The sequence below is a fragment of the Pleurodeles waltl genome, chromosome 5 (assembly GCF_031143425.1).
Source record: "Pleurodeles waltl isolate 20211129_DDA chromosome 5, aPleWal1.hap1.20221129, whole genome shotgun sequence".
In the NCBI taxonomy this organism is placed as follows: Eukaryota; Metazoa; Chordata; class Amphibia; order Caudata; family Salamandridae; genus Pleurodeles; species Pleurodeles waltl.
Window position 1 is genome coordinate 1135775588 of NC_090444.1, and position 17334 is coordinate 1135792921.

The 17334-nt window shown below is 47.0% G+C and overlaps 1 protein-coding gene across 1 annotated transcript in view; it reads right to left on the bottom strand.

Moving 5' to 3' along the window:
* The window catches only part of LOC138297361 (amine sulfotransferase-like), a 433718-nt gene that overhangs the window by 298846 nt on the left and 117538 nt on the right, over window positions 1–17334 (bottom strand). Inside the window, exon 2 of the mRNA XM_069236754.1 lies at window positions 656–823. Within this exon, the coding sequence (XP_069092855.1) occupies window positions 656–812 (157 nt within the window). The 5' untranslated portion in view covers window positions 813–823. The remainder of the gene's footprint in view (window positions 1–655; window positions 824–17334) is intronic.

Genomic DNA, 17334 nt, shown 5'->3' on the forward strand with positions numbered 1-17334 from the left:
GCATAGGGTTATATGCGTTGGTGCATGCAAAGCTCAATTGCGAAGGAGCCGCCCCATGGCAGCCAAAGCACTTCAGAGCAGGGAGGGAGGAAAACAGCACCACCTCTTAGCAGATGTGATTCCGTTCTGCACTTTCTCGTTCAGGTAAGCCAGTGACTATAAGACATTCTAGATTCAAATAAAAAAGGTCCTTTCTCATGACCTGCGAATTGTCTTTTATGATGCCACAAATATGTCCAGGGTGCTCTTGTTAGAAAAGGGAAGGAGGTTAGTAACTTTGCATACATACTTCATGAGCGCTGTAGCACTTTTAAAGTTCTTTGTAGCCCACTGAATTCGCATTAGAGGGTCATGACTTATTATATGAAAATAACAACTTTGGTTGAGCCACAAAAAGTGTTACTCTAAGTGTGACACATAAACACTCTGAAATTTTGCCAGCTACGCACTTTACAAATACAGCCAGTACTGGAATTTTTTGATTAAATTACATTTGCAAACGCTACATAAAAATGATTGTGAGTTTCCTGATTTTCTAACAAATATTGTACTGTAGGTGGGGCAAGCATCATGACTCCCTAACAATGAAGAGATATGATTAAGATAAACTTCTGAATATGTGTAACAATAAACAAACAAGGACATTTTGTCTTACCAGATTTTGGATATGTGACTAGAAATACATCAGAGTCCCTGATTGGAAAGTGTTCGATGGCGTCTATTTCTTCCGGAGTAATCATCCCTTTCACAAAATGAATTCCTCGGTGCAGAAATAGTTTGTCAATAGATGACTTATCTGCTTCCTCAGCCATAATTTAAGGAACTGAAAGATAAAATATATGTAATTGAGGATAAACATAGCATATACTCTTGTCCGGTTATTCAAAAAGTATCTTACAATAACAGAATAGTTTTTTTTTAAAAAAAGACTTGCAGAACTCCTGTTTTTGTACTCTGTGTCCAAAAATAAGCACACGATGGGGCGTGGCCACAACTGTGATGGAGCCGGACGTCTAAATGTAAGCTCCGGTGCGGCTTCGGTATGCAAGCAAAAATATCCTAGGAGTATCGTACTCAATCTTCTATACTCAAACACCTACGGATGAGCAGACACTCAGAAACTTGCAGGTTCAACCAACGCATCCTAGAATGGGTCAACAGTGAGTAGGATGATGGCCCACTGGTGGCCCTGACGACAGCGATGGAGGCTGGACTCGACTTTGAGGTATCAGCTGTGAGGCACAGCTATGCTGGGGCCTTCTGACCTTGTGGAGGGTGGCCACCGATAGGCAAGGGAACCAGGGCATACCGGAGGAAGGTATGGTCCCATGTGGTGATGCCGGTGGCAACGAGAACCCAGAGCCCTGAGGGATTGTCCCAGTATGGCAAGCCTGGCCTGATCAATAGACACTAAACCCTGCTGGCTCCCGAAGCAAGCAAAAAGACATGCTGCATGTGACTTCAGAAGGGTGCCAAGAGGGCCCAAGACTCAAGCTTGAATGGAGCCCCAAGGAGCTGCGACGCTCAGATGCTGGAAGTGAGGTGCTGCCCCTAGGCCTGGACATTGGGGCGTCTTAGACACCACTATCACCCTTAACAGGCAGGATTCTCCCTAAATGCTACCAAGAGCATCACCCGCTCACAACATTCGGGACCAGTGATAGCTATTGGTCCCAGGTGATGGGCTTATGGAGGACGCTGTGACAGTGGTCAGGAGGGGGGCCTGAAACCTGGGCTGAGATTCGGCCCGCACATCTTACTATTGGAACTAAGGACACAATGACTGGGGTGGAAGCCGGAGGGGGTCCTTGATGTGGACCACCAACAGGAAGGACACTGTGTAACCTGGAGAGTCTGGAAAAGACATACCACAGGCCACCCATGGGACAAGATAGAGCCCCCAAAAGAGACTATCATTTAGTCTGTGAGGGTGGTAAGAAATATAGCAGCAGGAGTTATCCCAGGGCAGAGACTGAGACTGTCATCACAACGCCGTAGTCTCTGTAACAAGAGGAAGGTGTGCCTAAAACCCAAAATCCATTGCATAGCAAAGATGACTGGAGCCCCCCGAAGAGTGGTCAGAATGATGCTGGAATGGAGAACGATCTTGAGGCACACACAACTATGATCTTAGCAGCAATCCATGACAATAAAGGCTTATTAGTATTTAAAATTGAATCAGTGGCACAAGATGTAGGTTTGCTACTCATGGACCACAAGAAACATGTGGAAAGAGTAGCATACATGGAATCCCCTACTTCACATCTTCAACTTGTGGCCTCAAAGAATGACAAATTATACTGCAACAAGCAATTCACTCTCTGGAGGCCAAACTGGATGATGCAGAGGGCTGATTTCAGGGAAAGAACATACGTATAATCGATCTACCAGACAAATCAGTGGGGCGCTAAGCACTGCCCCATAGGTACAAAGAGGAGTAACACCACTTTTTGTGGCATTACGCCTCCTTGTAAATGTGGGCCCCCAGATGCACTTTTCTGCATCAGATGGGCATGCAATGGGTGTTGCTGTGGGTGTTCCAACGCTTTTGACGCTGCCTCAAATTTACAAGTTGTCATAAACCTAAGGCAACACTAAAAACTAAAGTTAACATAGCAAAACGAGGAGAAATGCTTCAATTCCCCCTCATTGTTTGCTTTTTCTATGTGTACTGCATTCTGCAGCACACATAGAAGAAGCAAAATGCCATGGACAATTGTTTACATGCAGGAAGGGCCACCTTCCTGCACATAAATAATCATTTAAAATGACACTTTGATACTTCTATGTGTGCTGCATTTTGCAGCACACATAGAAGTGCCAAATCGCCATTGTAGATTGTTTATGTGCAGGAAGGTACACCTTCCTGCACATGAACAACCTATCCCCTCAACGCAGACACCCTTGCACTAGTTGGTGCTAGACAGCTTAATTCTGCACCAGCGCAGGGGGAAATGCAGGGGTGCACAGTAGTCCTCTAAATATGGTACATCCCTACTTTTCAAAAGTGGCACGACGCTACTATTTTTGGCAAAGCACCATGCTGCAATTTTTGTCGCTGTGCCAGTTTAGCATAAATCTGGCCCCCAATCCTTATACAGTAGACCAAGCACTGTCACAACCTGAACGCTTCTTACCGCTGTTATCTGCCAGTCTCTGGGCACCACCTGGCTTCTTGCTTGTTCTGGATTGACTAAGGTAGGGGCGACCCTTTCCAGTAGCCACGGTGCTGCTGATAATATAACACCAAGCAGGCCGTAACCTCCAGAAGGAGTCCAAGAGGAAAAAAAAAAAACTTGGGAAAAACCTCAGATCAAGGAACTCCTGAAAAAGATGTTCAAGAAAAAAGAGAGGCACAAAAAAGTCTGGAACAAAAACTGCAGGCAGAGAAAAAAAACAGGTGAAGTCCAAAATCACAGGATACAGGAGCGAGGATCACAACCAGGACGGAAGTGTTTGCAACACAAGGAACAGAACACCAACTGTGCTCATATAGTGACAAACAGGAAGTGACATTCAGGAAGAATTGAAGACACTATCTTGGATTGGGAAAAGCCACATTAAAGTGAATGGGAAAATAGCCATAGTATAACAAGTAGTGAGCAAAGCATGCAGGGAAGGAAACACAGACTCCTGGGAAGGAGAAGATATGGCAAAAGAAGAAAAAAGAAAAGGAAGAAGAAAAGAAGAAAAACAGCCAATAAACAGGTAAGTAAAACTAAGAGGGCAAAAAGCAGGTGCATCATGAAACAGAGACCAAAGGGAATGTTTCAGGTCGTGCTGAAGCCCGAAAAACAGGTCGCAACCCGAAAAGCGGCCCGCGGCAGAAACAGCTGTCCGAGACGCAGACCGTCAATCTGACCACGGCCAGCAAGGGGGGGCGCTGCTAGTCTCCACAGCGTCACAATAGGTCCCCGCCCGAAGCCCCAGGCTTGTCCGAGAAAAGCTGAAAAAATGTGCGGACCAAGCGAGGAGCATGGACTGAGGAAGCATCCTACCACGAACAATCACTAATGGGGTATCCCTTCCAGCGAATCAAGAATTGGAGACGATTCTGAAAAATGCGAGAATCACGTATCTCTTGTACTTCATACTCAGGAAGGCCATCAACCAAAAGAGGAGGAGGACAATGGGCTTTTCACTTGTAGGGATCAGGAACAAAATGTTTGAGTTGAGCCACATGAAAAACAGGATGAACCTTTCAAGTCAATGGTAGACGAAGTCGAACAAAGACTGGATTCAACATATGCAGAACTCTAAAAGGTCCCTAGTAACAGGGTTTGAACTTATTCTGGGACAGGCGAAAAGGCAAAAACTTTGAAGAAAGGCAGACTTTGTTCCTGGGCTGGTAAAATGGTGCAGGGCTACGCCAAGTATCAGCTACTTTCATCAAGTAACATTTTGTAGCTAAGAGATTGGTACGTAGCAGGTCCTGAACCTGACTCAGATTTCGAACAACTGAGGTAACTGCTGGAGCAGAGGTATCCTTAAGAGGGACGGAAGGAAAAGCAGTAGGATGGAAACCAAAATTACAACAAAAAAAAAGGTGTGGACTTTGCTGCACTATGGACTGTATAATTATAGGAAAACTCAGCCAATTGTAGATATGAAGATCAATTATTTAGAGTTGCATTACAAAAGCAGCTTATATATTATTGTAATCCTTGATGTAGGCATTCTGTTTGACCACTGGTCTGAAGATGAAATCCAGATGATAGAGCCACCTCAGTATGTAAAAACTTACAAAATGTTCTCCAAAAACGGGACACATATTGAGGTACACGATTGGAAATGATTACTTGAGGGAGGCCATGCAATCGAAACATATCTTGTAGAAAGACTTGATTAATTTCCTTAGCGGTGGGTCATTTCTTTAGGGCTGAAAAATGAGCCATCTTAGTAAAAGAGTCAACCGTTACCATTATGACGTGATAACTCGCAGAGTACGGCAAAGAACATATAAAATCTGTGGTCAACGTATGCCATGGGACGGGTGGCAGAGGCAAGGGTATCACTAAACCTGCTTGCTTAGTCTGAGGTGTCTTAGTTTCAGCACATACTGGGCAAGATCTTACATATGTTTCAACTTCAGATTTTAACATGGGCCACCAAAAAGAGCGTAGGAGCAGTTCCTGCGTGTTCCTAATTCCACAATGTCCAGCAATAGGGGAGTCGTGACACATTTGCAAGGCTTCAGCTTGCACCTTTTTTAGTAGGCAAAAATAAGGTGTTTTTATAATAGTAATATTCCTGATGCTTGTGTAAGTGGGGCCTTAAAGCGTTCCATTCTTCCATGGGAAGATTCTGATACTCTGTTTTCACACGGTCGAGAAAGAACTGAACAACTTCCACTATTCGACATGGCTCTATGATGTGTGGAAAAGTAGTAATTATGGTCTCTGGATATCGGCGGGATAAAGCATCTACTACAACATGTTGGGATCCAGGTATGTATGCTACTACAAAATCATATTGGTTAAAAAAGAAAGCCCATCTGGCTTGCCGACTGTTCCGGCATTGAAAACTGTGGAGGCATTGTAGATTGCGATGATCAGTTCTAACTTCAAACGTTTCCTGTGAACCCATTAGAAAATGCCTCCATTCCTTGCAGGCAGATTTGAATGCTAGTAATTCCCTCTCTGACATGGAATAGTTTTGTTCTGCATCTGACAACACATGAGATAGATGAAAGACAGGATGTTCTAGGCCATCATCGTCTTGTCTTTGTAGTAACATGGCTCCAATAGCTCTGTCTGATGCATCAGTGACCAATATAAATTTCTTTGTAGTGTCAGGATGACGTAACATCGGAGCTTTGTGTAAAGGCACATTTTAGATTCTGAAAGGCTCTTTCTGCTTCTTCTGTCCAAATTAAACCCTTCTTTAGGCTTTCTTTTTTTGATGGTCTGGGTTATATGACCTTGTTGTTGGGCAAAGTACTTTACATATTGTCTCTAGAAATTGGATAACCCTAGAAAGCACTGTGTCTCCTTAACAGAAGCAGGAGAAGGTCAATTTACTATGGCTTGTACCTTTTCTGGGTCAATGGCGATGCCAACTTGATTGATGTGGAAAGCAAGATATTGAACCTCAGTCTTGTTGAACTCACACTTTTCAGGCTTACAGTACAGATTGTTTTGTCTGAGTCTTTCCAGAACCTGAAGAACATGCTTAGTATAGTGTTCGGGACAACGAGAATATACCAGAATGACATCTAGATAGATTACAACACTTCGGTTCAAAAGATCAGAGAAAACTGAATCCATAAATCTTTGGAATATGGAAGGTGCATTAGTCAGACCAAAAGGCATGACGCAGTATACAAAATGGCCTAATGGAGTACGAAAAGCGGTCTTCCATTTTTCACCTACCTTAATTCATGAAAGATGATAGGCACACCACAGATCTAAATTGGTGGATGTTGTGGCCCCTTGGACTGCTTCCAAAATATCATTAATAAGAGGTAAAGAATACCTATCCTTGATGGTAATCTTATTCAACTCTCGAAAGTCAATAAAGGGGCGTTGATCTTTAGTCTTCTTTGATACAAAGAAAAGAGGAGGCCCGGCAGGTGATGAAGAGGGAACAATCAATCCGCTTTGCATGTTTTCATCTATGTATTCCTTAAGTACTTTCCTTTCCTGCTCTGATAAGGAATACTTTCTTCCGAATGGAACCACTTCCCCAGGTATCAAAGGAATAGCACAGTCATAATCCCGATGAGGAGGCAAAATGGGTTGTTAGGGTTTCTGGAACACGTCGGAGTATTCTTGATAGCATCTGGGTACTCCTTGAATCATATTAATGGTACTGCTCGCTTCACTGGAAGAGAGAATGGACCCTTTCGGAGACCAATAGGAATCTGTCGAATAGCAATGTAGTTGAAAAAAGTTGGCTTAAAGTGATATAGTCTGTGTCTCCCAATTTACATATGGACTATGTTGTATTAGCCAAGGAATACCCAGAATCATAGTATGGCTAGGGGAAGATATCAGGTCAAAGGCAATGTATTCCTTATGTTTTTGAATTGCAGGCAAAAGGTAGGAGTAGTATCCACCACTGGTCCGGAAGTTAAAGGAGAGCCATCTACTGTTTGAACGTGTTTGGGGATCTCTTTAGGAACACGAGGTATTCCTTTTTCCTTAGGCCATTTCTCCTCTAGGAACATACCACTGGCTCCACAATCCAATAACGCAAATACTTGTTCTTCCTGGTTAGGGCACTGTAGAATTACTGAAAATATTAAAAAAGAGATGTCGTATCTTCTCTGAGGAGCAGATGGAAGGTATCTCAATGCCTCCCATCCCCTTCCGTCTCACAGGGGACAGGAGTTGGCATTTCCCGACGTTCAGATGGGACGGATTGCAAGCATTGGAATTAAATGACCCACACTGCCACAATAAAGACACAAGGCTTTGCGTCGTCTGTTTTCTCGCTCTGCTTCAGATAATGGTCCACGAGCAACATCTATTTGCATGGGTTCTTCTTCTGTAGGAGCTGGTTTCTCTGATCGGTTTTCTTCAGGGCGACTTGCAGGAGGGTGCATTGCTACTGACTGGGACTGAAACCTGGACCTTCGTTTCTCCAATCTACGTTCTCGTAAATGGCACTCAATATTAAGTGCCAGGTCTATCAGTTCTTTCAATGATTCTACCTGGCTGGAATGCACCAGTTCATCCTTTATTTCGTCTCGTAACCCTCGATGGAAGAGTGTCACAAAAGTGCATTCAACCCATGTGGTTTCAGCCGCTAGTTGTTTGAAACGGGTTATGTAAGTCAGGACATCCTGATTCCCTTGTTGTAGCTCACATATTGCCTTTTCCGCAGTGGCTTCCAGTCCAGGTCATTTGAACATTTGTTTAAAGGCTTGAAGAAAAATGGAATAGTTGGATAATAAAGAGTCATTGGCAGCTACCAAGGGAGTTTCCCAGGCTAGGGCTGGGCCAGACAGGGAGCTTATCAAATAACCAACCTTGGACTTATCCTGAGTAAACTGAGAGGGTTAAAATGCAAAATATACTGTTAAAGAGTCTAGAAATTCATTTAGCTTGTTTGGATCTCCAGAATAATGTGGTGTTGAGGAGGAGATAGTAGGTACATCAATGGATCAAGACTCCAGAGCTTGTCTCAGAGCAGTATTTTCGGCACGCAGTTGTTGTAATTCCTGTGCCTGTTGCTGTACGGTATGAAGCATAGACTGTGCAGTTTCCACGATATCTTCAGGTGGTCCTTCCATGGTTCCAGAGCAACACAGAAGTTTTTGGCGGTGAAAACTGTCACGACCTGAATGCTTCTTACCGCTGTTATCTGCCAGTCTCTGGGCACCACCTGGTTTCCTGCTTGTTCTGGATTGACCAAGGTAGGGGCTACCCTTTCCCATAGCCACGGTGTTGCTGATAATATAATACCAAGCAGGCCGTAACCTCCAGAAGGAGTCCCAGGGGAAAAACAACAAACTTGGGAAAAACCTCATATCAAGGAACTCCTGAAAAAGATGTTAAAGAAAAAAGAGAGGCACACAAAACCCTGGAACAAAAACTGCAGACAGAGGAAAAAAACAGGTGAAGTCCAAAATCACAGGATACAGGATTGAGGAGCACAACCAGGACGGAAGTGTTTGCAACCCAAGGAACAGAAGACCAACTGTGCTTATAGACTGACAAACAGGAAGTGACATGCACGAAGTATTGAAGACACCATCTTGGATTGGGAAAAGCCACATTAAAGTGAATGGGAAAATAGCCAGAGTATAACAAGTAGGGAGAAAAGCATGCAGGGAAAGAAACACAGACCTCTGAGAAGGAGAAGATATGGCCAAAGAAGAAAAAAGAAAAGGAAGAAGAAAAAAAGAAAAACAGCAAAAAAAACAGGTGAGTAAAACCAGGAGGGCAAAAAGCGGGCACAGTGTGATACAGAGCCCAGAGGGAAAGTTTCAGGTCGTACTGTGGCCCAAAAAACAGGTGGCAACCTGAAAAGCAGCCCGCAGAAGAAACAGATGCCAAAGAAGCGGACCATCGATCTGACCGCAGCCCGCAAGTGAGGCGCCGCTAGCCTCCGTGGCGTCACAAGCACAAAGGGTACCTGGACACCCACTGAAACAGGGTGCCCCACCGCGACCTGTAGTGGCAAGATTCCTTAACTATGGAGATAGAGACAATATCCTTCAAACGGCATGCTCTTGTAGCAAGTTGGCAAGTGGCAAGTGGAGGGCAGCCAGGTCACTGTATACCTGAACTACACCAATGTGCTGCAACATCAGCATGAAACTTTCCTTGCAGTAAAGAAGCACCTGCATCAACTCAACATGGGAGATGCGCTGATCTACTCGCCGTAGCAGGGGAATCCCATATTTTCACCTCTCCAGCAGCAGTGGGGGTTTGCCTGAAGAAAGGAGGGCACACTATGGGGGTCATTCTGACCCTGGCGGCCGGTGGCCGCCAGGGCCACCGACCACGGGAGCACCGCCAACAGGCTGGCGGTGCTCCCACGAGTATTCTGACCGCGGCGGTTCAGCCGCGGTCAGAAGCGGAAAGTCGGCGGTCTCCCGCCGACTTTCCGCTGCTCGGGGGAATCCTCCATGGCGGCGGAGCGCGCTCCGCCGCCATGGGGATTCTGACACCCCCTACCGCCATCCTGTTCATGGCGGGAAACCCGGCATGAACAGGATGGCGGTAGGGGGTGCGGCGGGGCCCCTGGGGGCCCCTGCAGTGCCCATGCCAATGGCATGGGCACTGCAGGGACCCCCGTAAGAGGGCCCCGCAAAGTATTTCAGTGTCTGCTTTGCAGACACTGAAATACGCGACGGGTGAAACTGCAACCGTCGCACCCCTGCAACTACGCCGGCTCAATTCTGAGCCGGCGTCCTCGTTGCAGGGGCATTTCCTCTGGGCCGGCGGGCGCTCTTTTGGAGAGCGCCCGCCGGCCCAGAGGAAATGTCTGAATGGCCGCTGCGGTCTTCTGACCGCGGTGCGGTCATTTGGCGGCGGTACCTTGGCGGACGGCCTCCGGCGTCCGCCAAGGTCAGAATCAGGGCCTATGTCACCCAATCAAGGAAAGTCAGCTGCCCCCAGATGGCGGAAACAAAACCCAAAGCGCCAGTAGCGCTGACTCAGCACAGAGACTCCAGTCAAGGACATGACAGAACTGGAGAGGGCCCACATCGTAAGGAGGTGCAATAGAAATGACCATGGGCATCCAAGAATCATTGGACTGCCCTCAACAGGGACTTGGACTTCTCGGATCAAGGCTCTATCATGTTGTAGGAGGATGTGGAAGATCAGGGGGCACCTGCAATCACCCCTTTGACAATGGATGAAATTATCGTTTGGGACCATAGTCACTGGCAGCACACATCATTCTCAGGATAGGGCGTGGGGCAGCGCCTCAGTCGACTTTACGGTCACAGATAAGCAGGCAGTTCTAAACTTTTGGCATGGGTTGCAGGAGTGGAGGGACATGGGTGAGGATTTGAAACAGTGATGACTGAAGTCTTCATATTTTACTAATGTGAGAGTCCAGTTTGGGGGGTGCTGCCCACACCTCATGGGTGGTACAGGGAATTCTCATAGACAGAGGGAGTGGCACTCCTCTTAAGTTGCTCTCCTGGAGCGTGAATGGCCCAGGAAACAAACTGAAAGGGGGGGTGGCGATGAGATACCTGGCACGTTTGAATGTCCTGGTGGACTGTTTTTTACAATTTTACGCTGAGAGGGGTTTGGAACTAAACATTCAAAAGACAAAATGTATTTCTTCTAATCCCTATCCACGTAGGAGGCGTAGTATTCGGGCCCAAAATTATGTGCTAGAACAAGTTAAAGACTTTGAATATCTAGGGGTCAGGCTTTTTAATAAACTACTTAATATCCACACATACAAAAGAGAACTCTTAAGTCACAGCCAGATTCGAGGGTGATCCTTACGATGATAAATAAGACCAAAACAAGATCACTCTCTCCAGCAGTTGAGATTTATAATGTCAAGCCTAAGGGCTCAACTCTGTATGGCGTGGATCTTTCAAATCAAATCAAATCAAATCACTAACATTTATAAAGCGCGCTACTCACCCGTGCGGGTCTCAAGGCGCTAGGGGGAAGGGGTTACTGCTGCTCGAAGAGCCAGGTCTTGAGTAGTCTCCGGAATGCGGAGTGGTCCTGGGTGGTCCTGAGGATGGTGGGGAGGGTGTTCCAAGTCTTGGCCGCAAGGTAGGAGAAGGACCTTCCACCTGCTGTGGAGCGGCGGATGCGAGGGATGGCGAGAGCGAGGCTGGTGGAGCGGAGAAGACGGGTGGGAGCGTAGAAGCTGAGGCGACGGTTGAGGTATTCTGGTCCCTTGTTGTGGAGGGCTTTGTGTGCGTGGGTGAGGAGACGGAAGGTGATCCTTTTGCTGACGGGAAGCCAGTGCAGGTGTCTCAGGTGTGCGGAGACGTGGCTGTTGCGGGGTATGTTGAGGATGAGGCGAGCGGAGGCGTTTTGAATTCGTTGCAGACGTTTCTGGAGTTTAGCGGTGGTTCCAGCGTAAAGGGTGTTGCCGTAGTCCAGGCGGCTCGTGACGAGGGCGTGGGTCACGGTCTTTCTGGTGTTGGCGGGGATCCAACGGAAGATCTTTCGGAGCATGCGGAGGGTGAGGAAGCAGGAGGATGATACAGCGTTGACTTGTTTGGTCATGGTGAGAAGTGGGTCCAAGATGAAGCCGAGGTTGCGTGCATGGTCTGAGGGGGTCGGTGCGGTGCCAAGGGCCGTGGGCCACCAAGAGTCGTCCCAGGCGGTCGGGGTGTCACTGAGGATGAGGACTTCCGTTTTGTCTGAGTTCAGTTTCAGACGGCTGAGTTTAATCCAATCTGCGACGTCTTTCATTCCATCTTGCAGGTTGGTTTTGGCGCTGGTGGGGTCCTTGGTGAGGGAAAGTATCAGTTGAGTGTCGTCGGCGTAGGAGGTGATGATGATGCTGTGTTTGCGTACAATGTCGGCGAGGGGGCTCATGTAGACATTGAAGAGTGTTGGGCTGAGCGAGGAGCCTTGTGGGACGCCGCAAATGATCTCGTGGGGTCTGAGCGAAAAGGTGGGAGGTAGACTCTTTGGGAGCGGTTGGAGAGGAAGGAGGCGATCCAGTCCAGGGCCTGGCCTTGGATCCCGGTGGAGCGGAGGCGGGTTATTAGGGTGCGGTGACAGACGGTGTCGAAGGCAGCCAAGAGGTCGAGGAGGATGAGGGCGACTGTTTCTCCGTTGTCCATCAGGGTTCTGATGTCGTCTGTGACTGAGATGAGGGCGGTTTCTGTGCTGTGGTTGGCTCGGAATCCGGACTGAGAAGGGTCGAGAAGGTTGTTGTCTTCAAGGAAGTTGGTAAGCTGCTTGTTGACGGTCTTCTCTATGACTTTGGCAGGGAAGGGGAGGAGCGAGATGGGGCGGAAGTTCTTCAGGTCGCTTGGGTCAGCCGTAGGTTTCTTCAGTAGGGCGTTGACTTCAGGGTGTTTCCAGCTCTCGGGGAAGGTAGCAGACGGAAACGAGGTGTTGATGATGGTCTGGAGGTGCGGGGCGATGATGTCATCGGCTTTATTGAAGATGAAGTGTGGGCAGTGGTCCGAGGGGGCACCGGAGTGGATGGAGTTCATGGTGGCTTTGGTCTCTTCTGTGTTGATGTGGGTCCAGGCGTTGAGGGTGATGGCTGGGGTTGTGGGTTCTGTGGTGGTCGGCTGGGTCTGGTGTCCGAAGCTGTCGTGTAGGTCGGTGATCTTACGATGGAAGAAGGTGGCGAGGGAGTTGCAAAGGTCTTGTGAGGGCGTGATGGCGTTGGCGTTGGGGTTGTAGAGCTCTTTTACGATGTTGAAGAGTTCTCTGCTGTTGTGGCTGTTTTTGTCCAGTCTGTCTGTGAAGAAATTCCTTTTGGCGGCGCGGATCAGGTGATGGTGTTCGCGGGTAGCGTTCTTGAGGGCAGTCATGTTGTCTGCGGTGTGGTCCTTACACCAGGCTTTCTCGAGGGTGCGACAAGTTTTCTTTGATTCCTTAAGGGTGTCAGAGAACCAGAGAGGTTTCTTGGTGTTGGACTGTCTTGGAAGGCGTCTGAGGGGAGCAAGGTTGTCTGCGCAGTTGGTGATCCAGTTCGTGAGGCTGAGGGTTGCGTCGTTGGGGTCGACGGAAAAGGTGGGTTGGTTGTCGATGAGAGTGGAGAGAAGCTGTTCTTTGGGGATTTTGTTCCACTGTCGACATGGGATGGGTTGTGTGCGGAGGTGGCGAGTTTCGCGTCTGAAGGTGAAGTGGACACATCTGTGGTTGGTCCAGTGTAGAGCGGAGGCGTGGCTGAAGGATACGTGTTTGCTGGCGGAGAAGATGGGGTCGAGCGTGTGTCCGGCGATGTGGGTGGGGGTGTTCACCAGTTGCTTGAGGCCGAGGTTGGAGAGGTTGGCGAGCAGGGCGGTGGTGTTGGGGTCGTTGTTCTGTTCCAGATGGAAGTTGAGGTCGCCGAGGAGGATGTAGTCCGGCGAGGCGAGGGCGTGCGGAGAGATGAAGTCGGTGATGGAGTCGCTGAAGAGGGCGCGCGGTCCGGGGGGACGGTAGATGAGGGATCCTCTGAGGGTGGTCCTGGGGTCTGTGAGGATCTGGAAGTGTTCGGCGGCAAGGGGGGTGTCTTCAGTGGAGGTGGTGACGTTGATCAAGTCTTTGAAGACGATGGCGATTCCTCCTCCTACTTGGTTGGTGCGGTCTTTTCTGGAAATCTTGTAGCCTTCGGGGATGGCTATGGCGATGTCAGGGGCCGAGGAGGCGTTCATCCAGCTCTCAGTGATGAAGGCGACGTCTGGTGCGGTGGAGTCCAGGAGGTCACAGAGTTCAACGGCGTGCTTGTGGACGGATCGTGTGTTGATCAGGATGCATTTGAGGTGGTTGATGGCGCGTGGGCTGGTGGTCGTGGTGGTTTCGTGGTGGAAGGTAAGTTTGCAGGTGTGACATACGAAGGGTCCGTGGGTACGTTTCGGGTTGGCTTGGAAGCAGGAGCTTTGGGGGTATGAAACATAAAAAATTCTCTCAGTAGTAGCAAATAAGTTTATATGGGTTTTCTGAACGTACCCTAAAGTTCTTCTCGTGTTCCGCAGCTAGTAGATGTAAGCATACTCCCAACTGCCCTAGTTTGTAAACTTCGGCCCCTGCTCTATATACATTGATTGTGGTCTAAAGAAGAACTGGCACCCTATAGACTCCGTCGTGCAGACCTTATGTGTCCAAACACCTATTGGAAGATCACTTGGTTAAGATTTATTAAGGAAATACTCTTCGATCAAGATCTAGCTGCTCTTTGGGACTCACCTGAGTCTGTCCCCTCTATCTCTAGCTCCACATTAAACGATCAAATAAGGTCTTTGCTTTGGAAAGAGGAAAATAGAAAAAGCAATCTTGGGAGCTGCGTAGATGGTGTTTTAGATTTTGAAATCGTTTTTGAGCTCTTTCTAGATAAGATTACTCCTTCCCTCAGCAAAGCAGCTGTTTGTACGATTTAGATACAGCACATTACCTGCTAATAGTTTTTGTTTACTTTGGGGCCCAAGTTACTGCACCAGCATTTTATTTGGCACTTGTAAACTTGAAGAGAAATCTTTACACCATTGTTTCTTCTTCTGTCAAGCTTTTAGCTCATAAGAAATGGATTTGATCTATTGGCCTCCTACTAGGTGTAAGGAAAATGGATTTTAGATTGAGAATAATGAGCTTGGACACTGATGAAAAGACCTAAATCAGTGTTACTAAATTCAATCTCTAAGAAGAACATTGCACTGCAGTCAATCTTGCGCTGTCCTAGCAGAAGGTTTTTTTTTAAGCACTTAAATGGATTTGCTTTTTTTGCACGGGTTCACGTTATGAAGTTGCAAAATGCTGTATGTGTGTCTTTTCTGGTTTTAATAAAAGATTGTTGTTAGCACTTGCACTTTGAAATCTTCATGTTTTAATGATGGTGCTTTCAATGTTATTCTTCAAAGTGCTTGTACCTTGTGAAACTTCTAGGTAGCATTCCTAATGTTTGGCTGCTTCTGTGCGCTAGTATATTTGTATTGTAATGTTTTTCTTTGTGTGCCTATTGGTGCTACATGAGCTATTGTTATTTACAGTATTATAATGTTATTTTAGTACTAATATGTAATTTTAAATGATTTATGTTATTGCACTGTATGTGGTTTTTAAGGATTTTTGAACCTGAAATAAACTTTCTTAATGATGATGATAATAATACCTGTCTCACCATTCCACAGACTTATTCCTCCTGCAAGATACATACCAGGCTGGCAATCATTGTGGTTTCCTGGGGAGAAGCAAATGCAAAATGCTGGCAAAGGCTGGTTTCTCCACAGGGTCAAGGTGGACAGACATGTTGGCCTGTTGGTCCATATCACTACAAGTGACATAGGTGTGGACAGCCCACAAGGGCTGTTGGTTGGTGGTGAGAGGCATGTGGAATGGAGAGGAAGTGGTGGTGGCCTTCTGGTACCTCCTGCCCAGCCTACAGAAGAAAGTGTTGAAGGAGATGGGGGACTGGATAGTGACATTACCTGACTCCATCCTCATGCTGGGAGGGGATTTCAATTTAACCCCGGATGGGGAGCTGGATAGAGTGACAATAAGCAAGAGACAATTAAGGGGGGACACCATACTGAAGTACTTTAAGGAGGCCATGGGGTTGGTTGACATATGGTATACTACCCTGCGGAAGCTCACCAATGCTCATACACCTCTATCTCCTCCTGCACCCTTTCCTGAATAGACTGTTTCCTCATCCTGGTGAGTCAGCAAGTCAGACATCGCAATATCAAATGCCTACTAAGGGGTATTTTGGACCACTCCCCACTGGAGATGAACCTAATGAAGCCGCTGCCATTGGTTAACACTGGATGGAGTCTAAACCCCTGGGAACTGACAGTTTGTGACACACATAAACATATCCAGGAGGTCACAAACTGGTATGTGAAGGAGAATAGAGGCTCTCTAAAATCAGGTATGACTCTGTGGGAGCCATACAAAATGATTGTCTGATGTCATCTAATAGCCTACATGCAGGAGAAAAAGAAAAGGAAAGAGAATAAACTGAATGATCTGGAGACAACGATTCTATATTGTGAGTCCTAATATGCCTTGACACCAGCCTCCGTTTTGTCCATAAAACTAGAACAATTGAAGGAGGAATACAAAGGTTTGCAGTACAATGAAGCCAGAACACTATGCCGTGCAACAAAGAGTAGGGATTACAAAACTGGGAACAAAGTGGGGAAGATGTTAGCCTGATTAGCCAGGAGGGAGGAAAGTCAGAGGTGGATTCATGAGGTGTACAGAAGATGGCAATAGGGTAGACACTGCCCAGGAAATTGCTTAGGTCTTTGTAGGCTACTTGGGCAAATTATATGCAGCCGGTACATGCTCCGGGGACCTGGAAATCCTGAATGACTATATATAAAGGACGTCCTGGTCACTATAATGAACAAGGAGACCAGAAAGACCTTGAATGAGGAGCCGCAAGAGAGAGAGATTGCTGAGGCCCTAAACCAACTCAAGAGTGGGAAATCCCCTGGACCTAAAGGCCTGCTGTCAGAATTCTTTAAATGTATCAGGGCACAAGTAGTGCAACCTATCAGAGATATGTTATATGACTCTAGGGCTGATGGAATACTCCCCCAAGACCTTCTGACAAGCCCATGTTGTCTTAATCCACCAAACCGGAAACCTCATATACGAATGTGAATCTTAAGGGTCGATATCCCTCCTTAATTTTGAAACATTAACTATGGCCAAGCTTTTAGCAAACCAATTTATGCAGTTGATCGATGGTCAGATAAATCTAGATCAGTCGGGCTTCATGCCCTACAGAACTACAAGGCACAAAATCCGGCAACTATTTGGATGCCTGGTCAGGTTGAAAGATATAATAGAGCCAGTGGTACTTTTGGCATTAGATGCAGAGAAGGTGTTTGAATCCCACTGCTGCAGCAGTTGGATTTTGGTACTTCATGTTTCACTCGGGCGTGGCTATAGTTCCGGGATGGGACTGGCAGAGTTCGGGTGAATGGTAGGCTCATAGATGAATGCAGGTTGGGAAGGGGCACTGACAGGGATGCCGGCTCTCACCTTTGCACTTTGTGCTGGTGATGAAGCCCTTGGCCAGTTGTTTCCATTGTAACACTCTGATACAAGGCATGCGCTGGGACCCTGACTAGGAGGATATAATCTCACTATATGCAGATGACATACTGCTTTATATTGTGAAATCAACAGAGTCTATCCCACAAATGTTCAAAATCTTCTGCGTCTTCTGTCAATTTGGAAGTATTTGTATGAACTCAACAAAGTCCATAGCATACCCAGT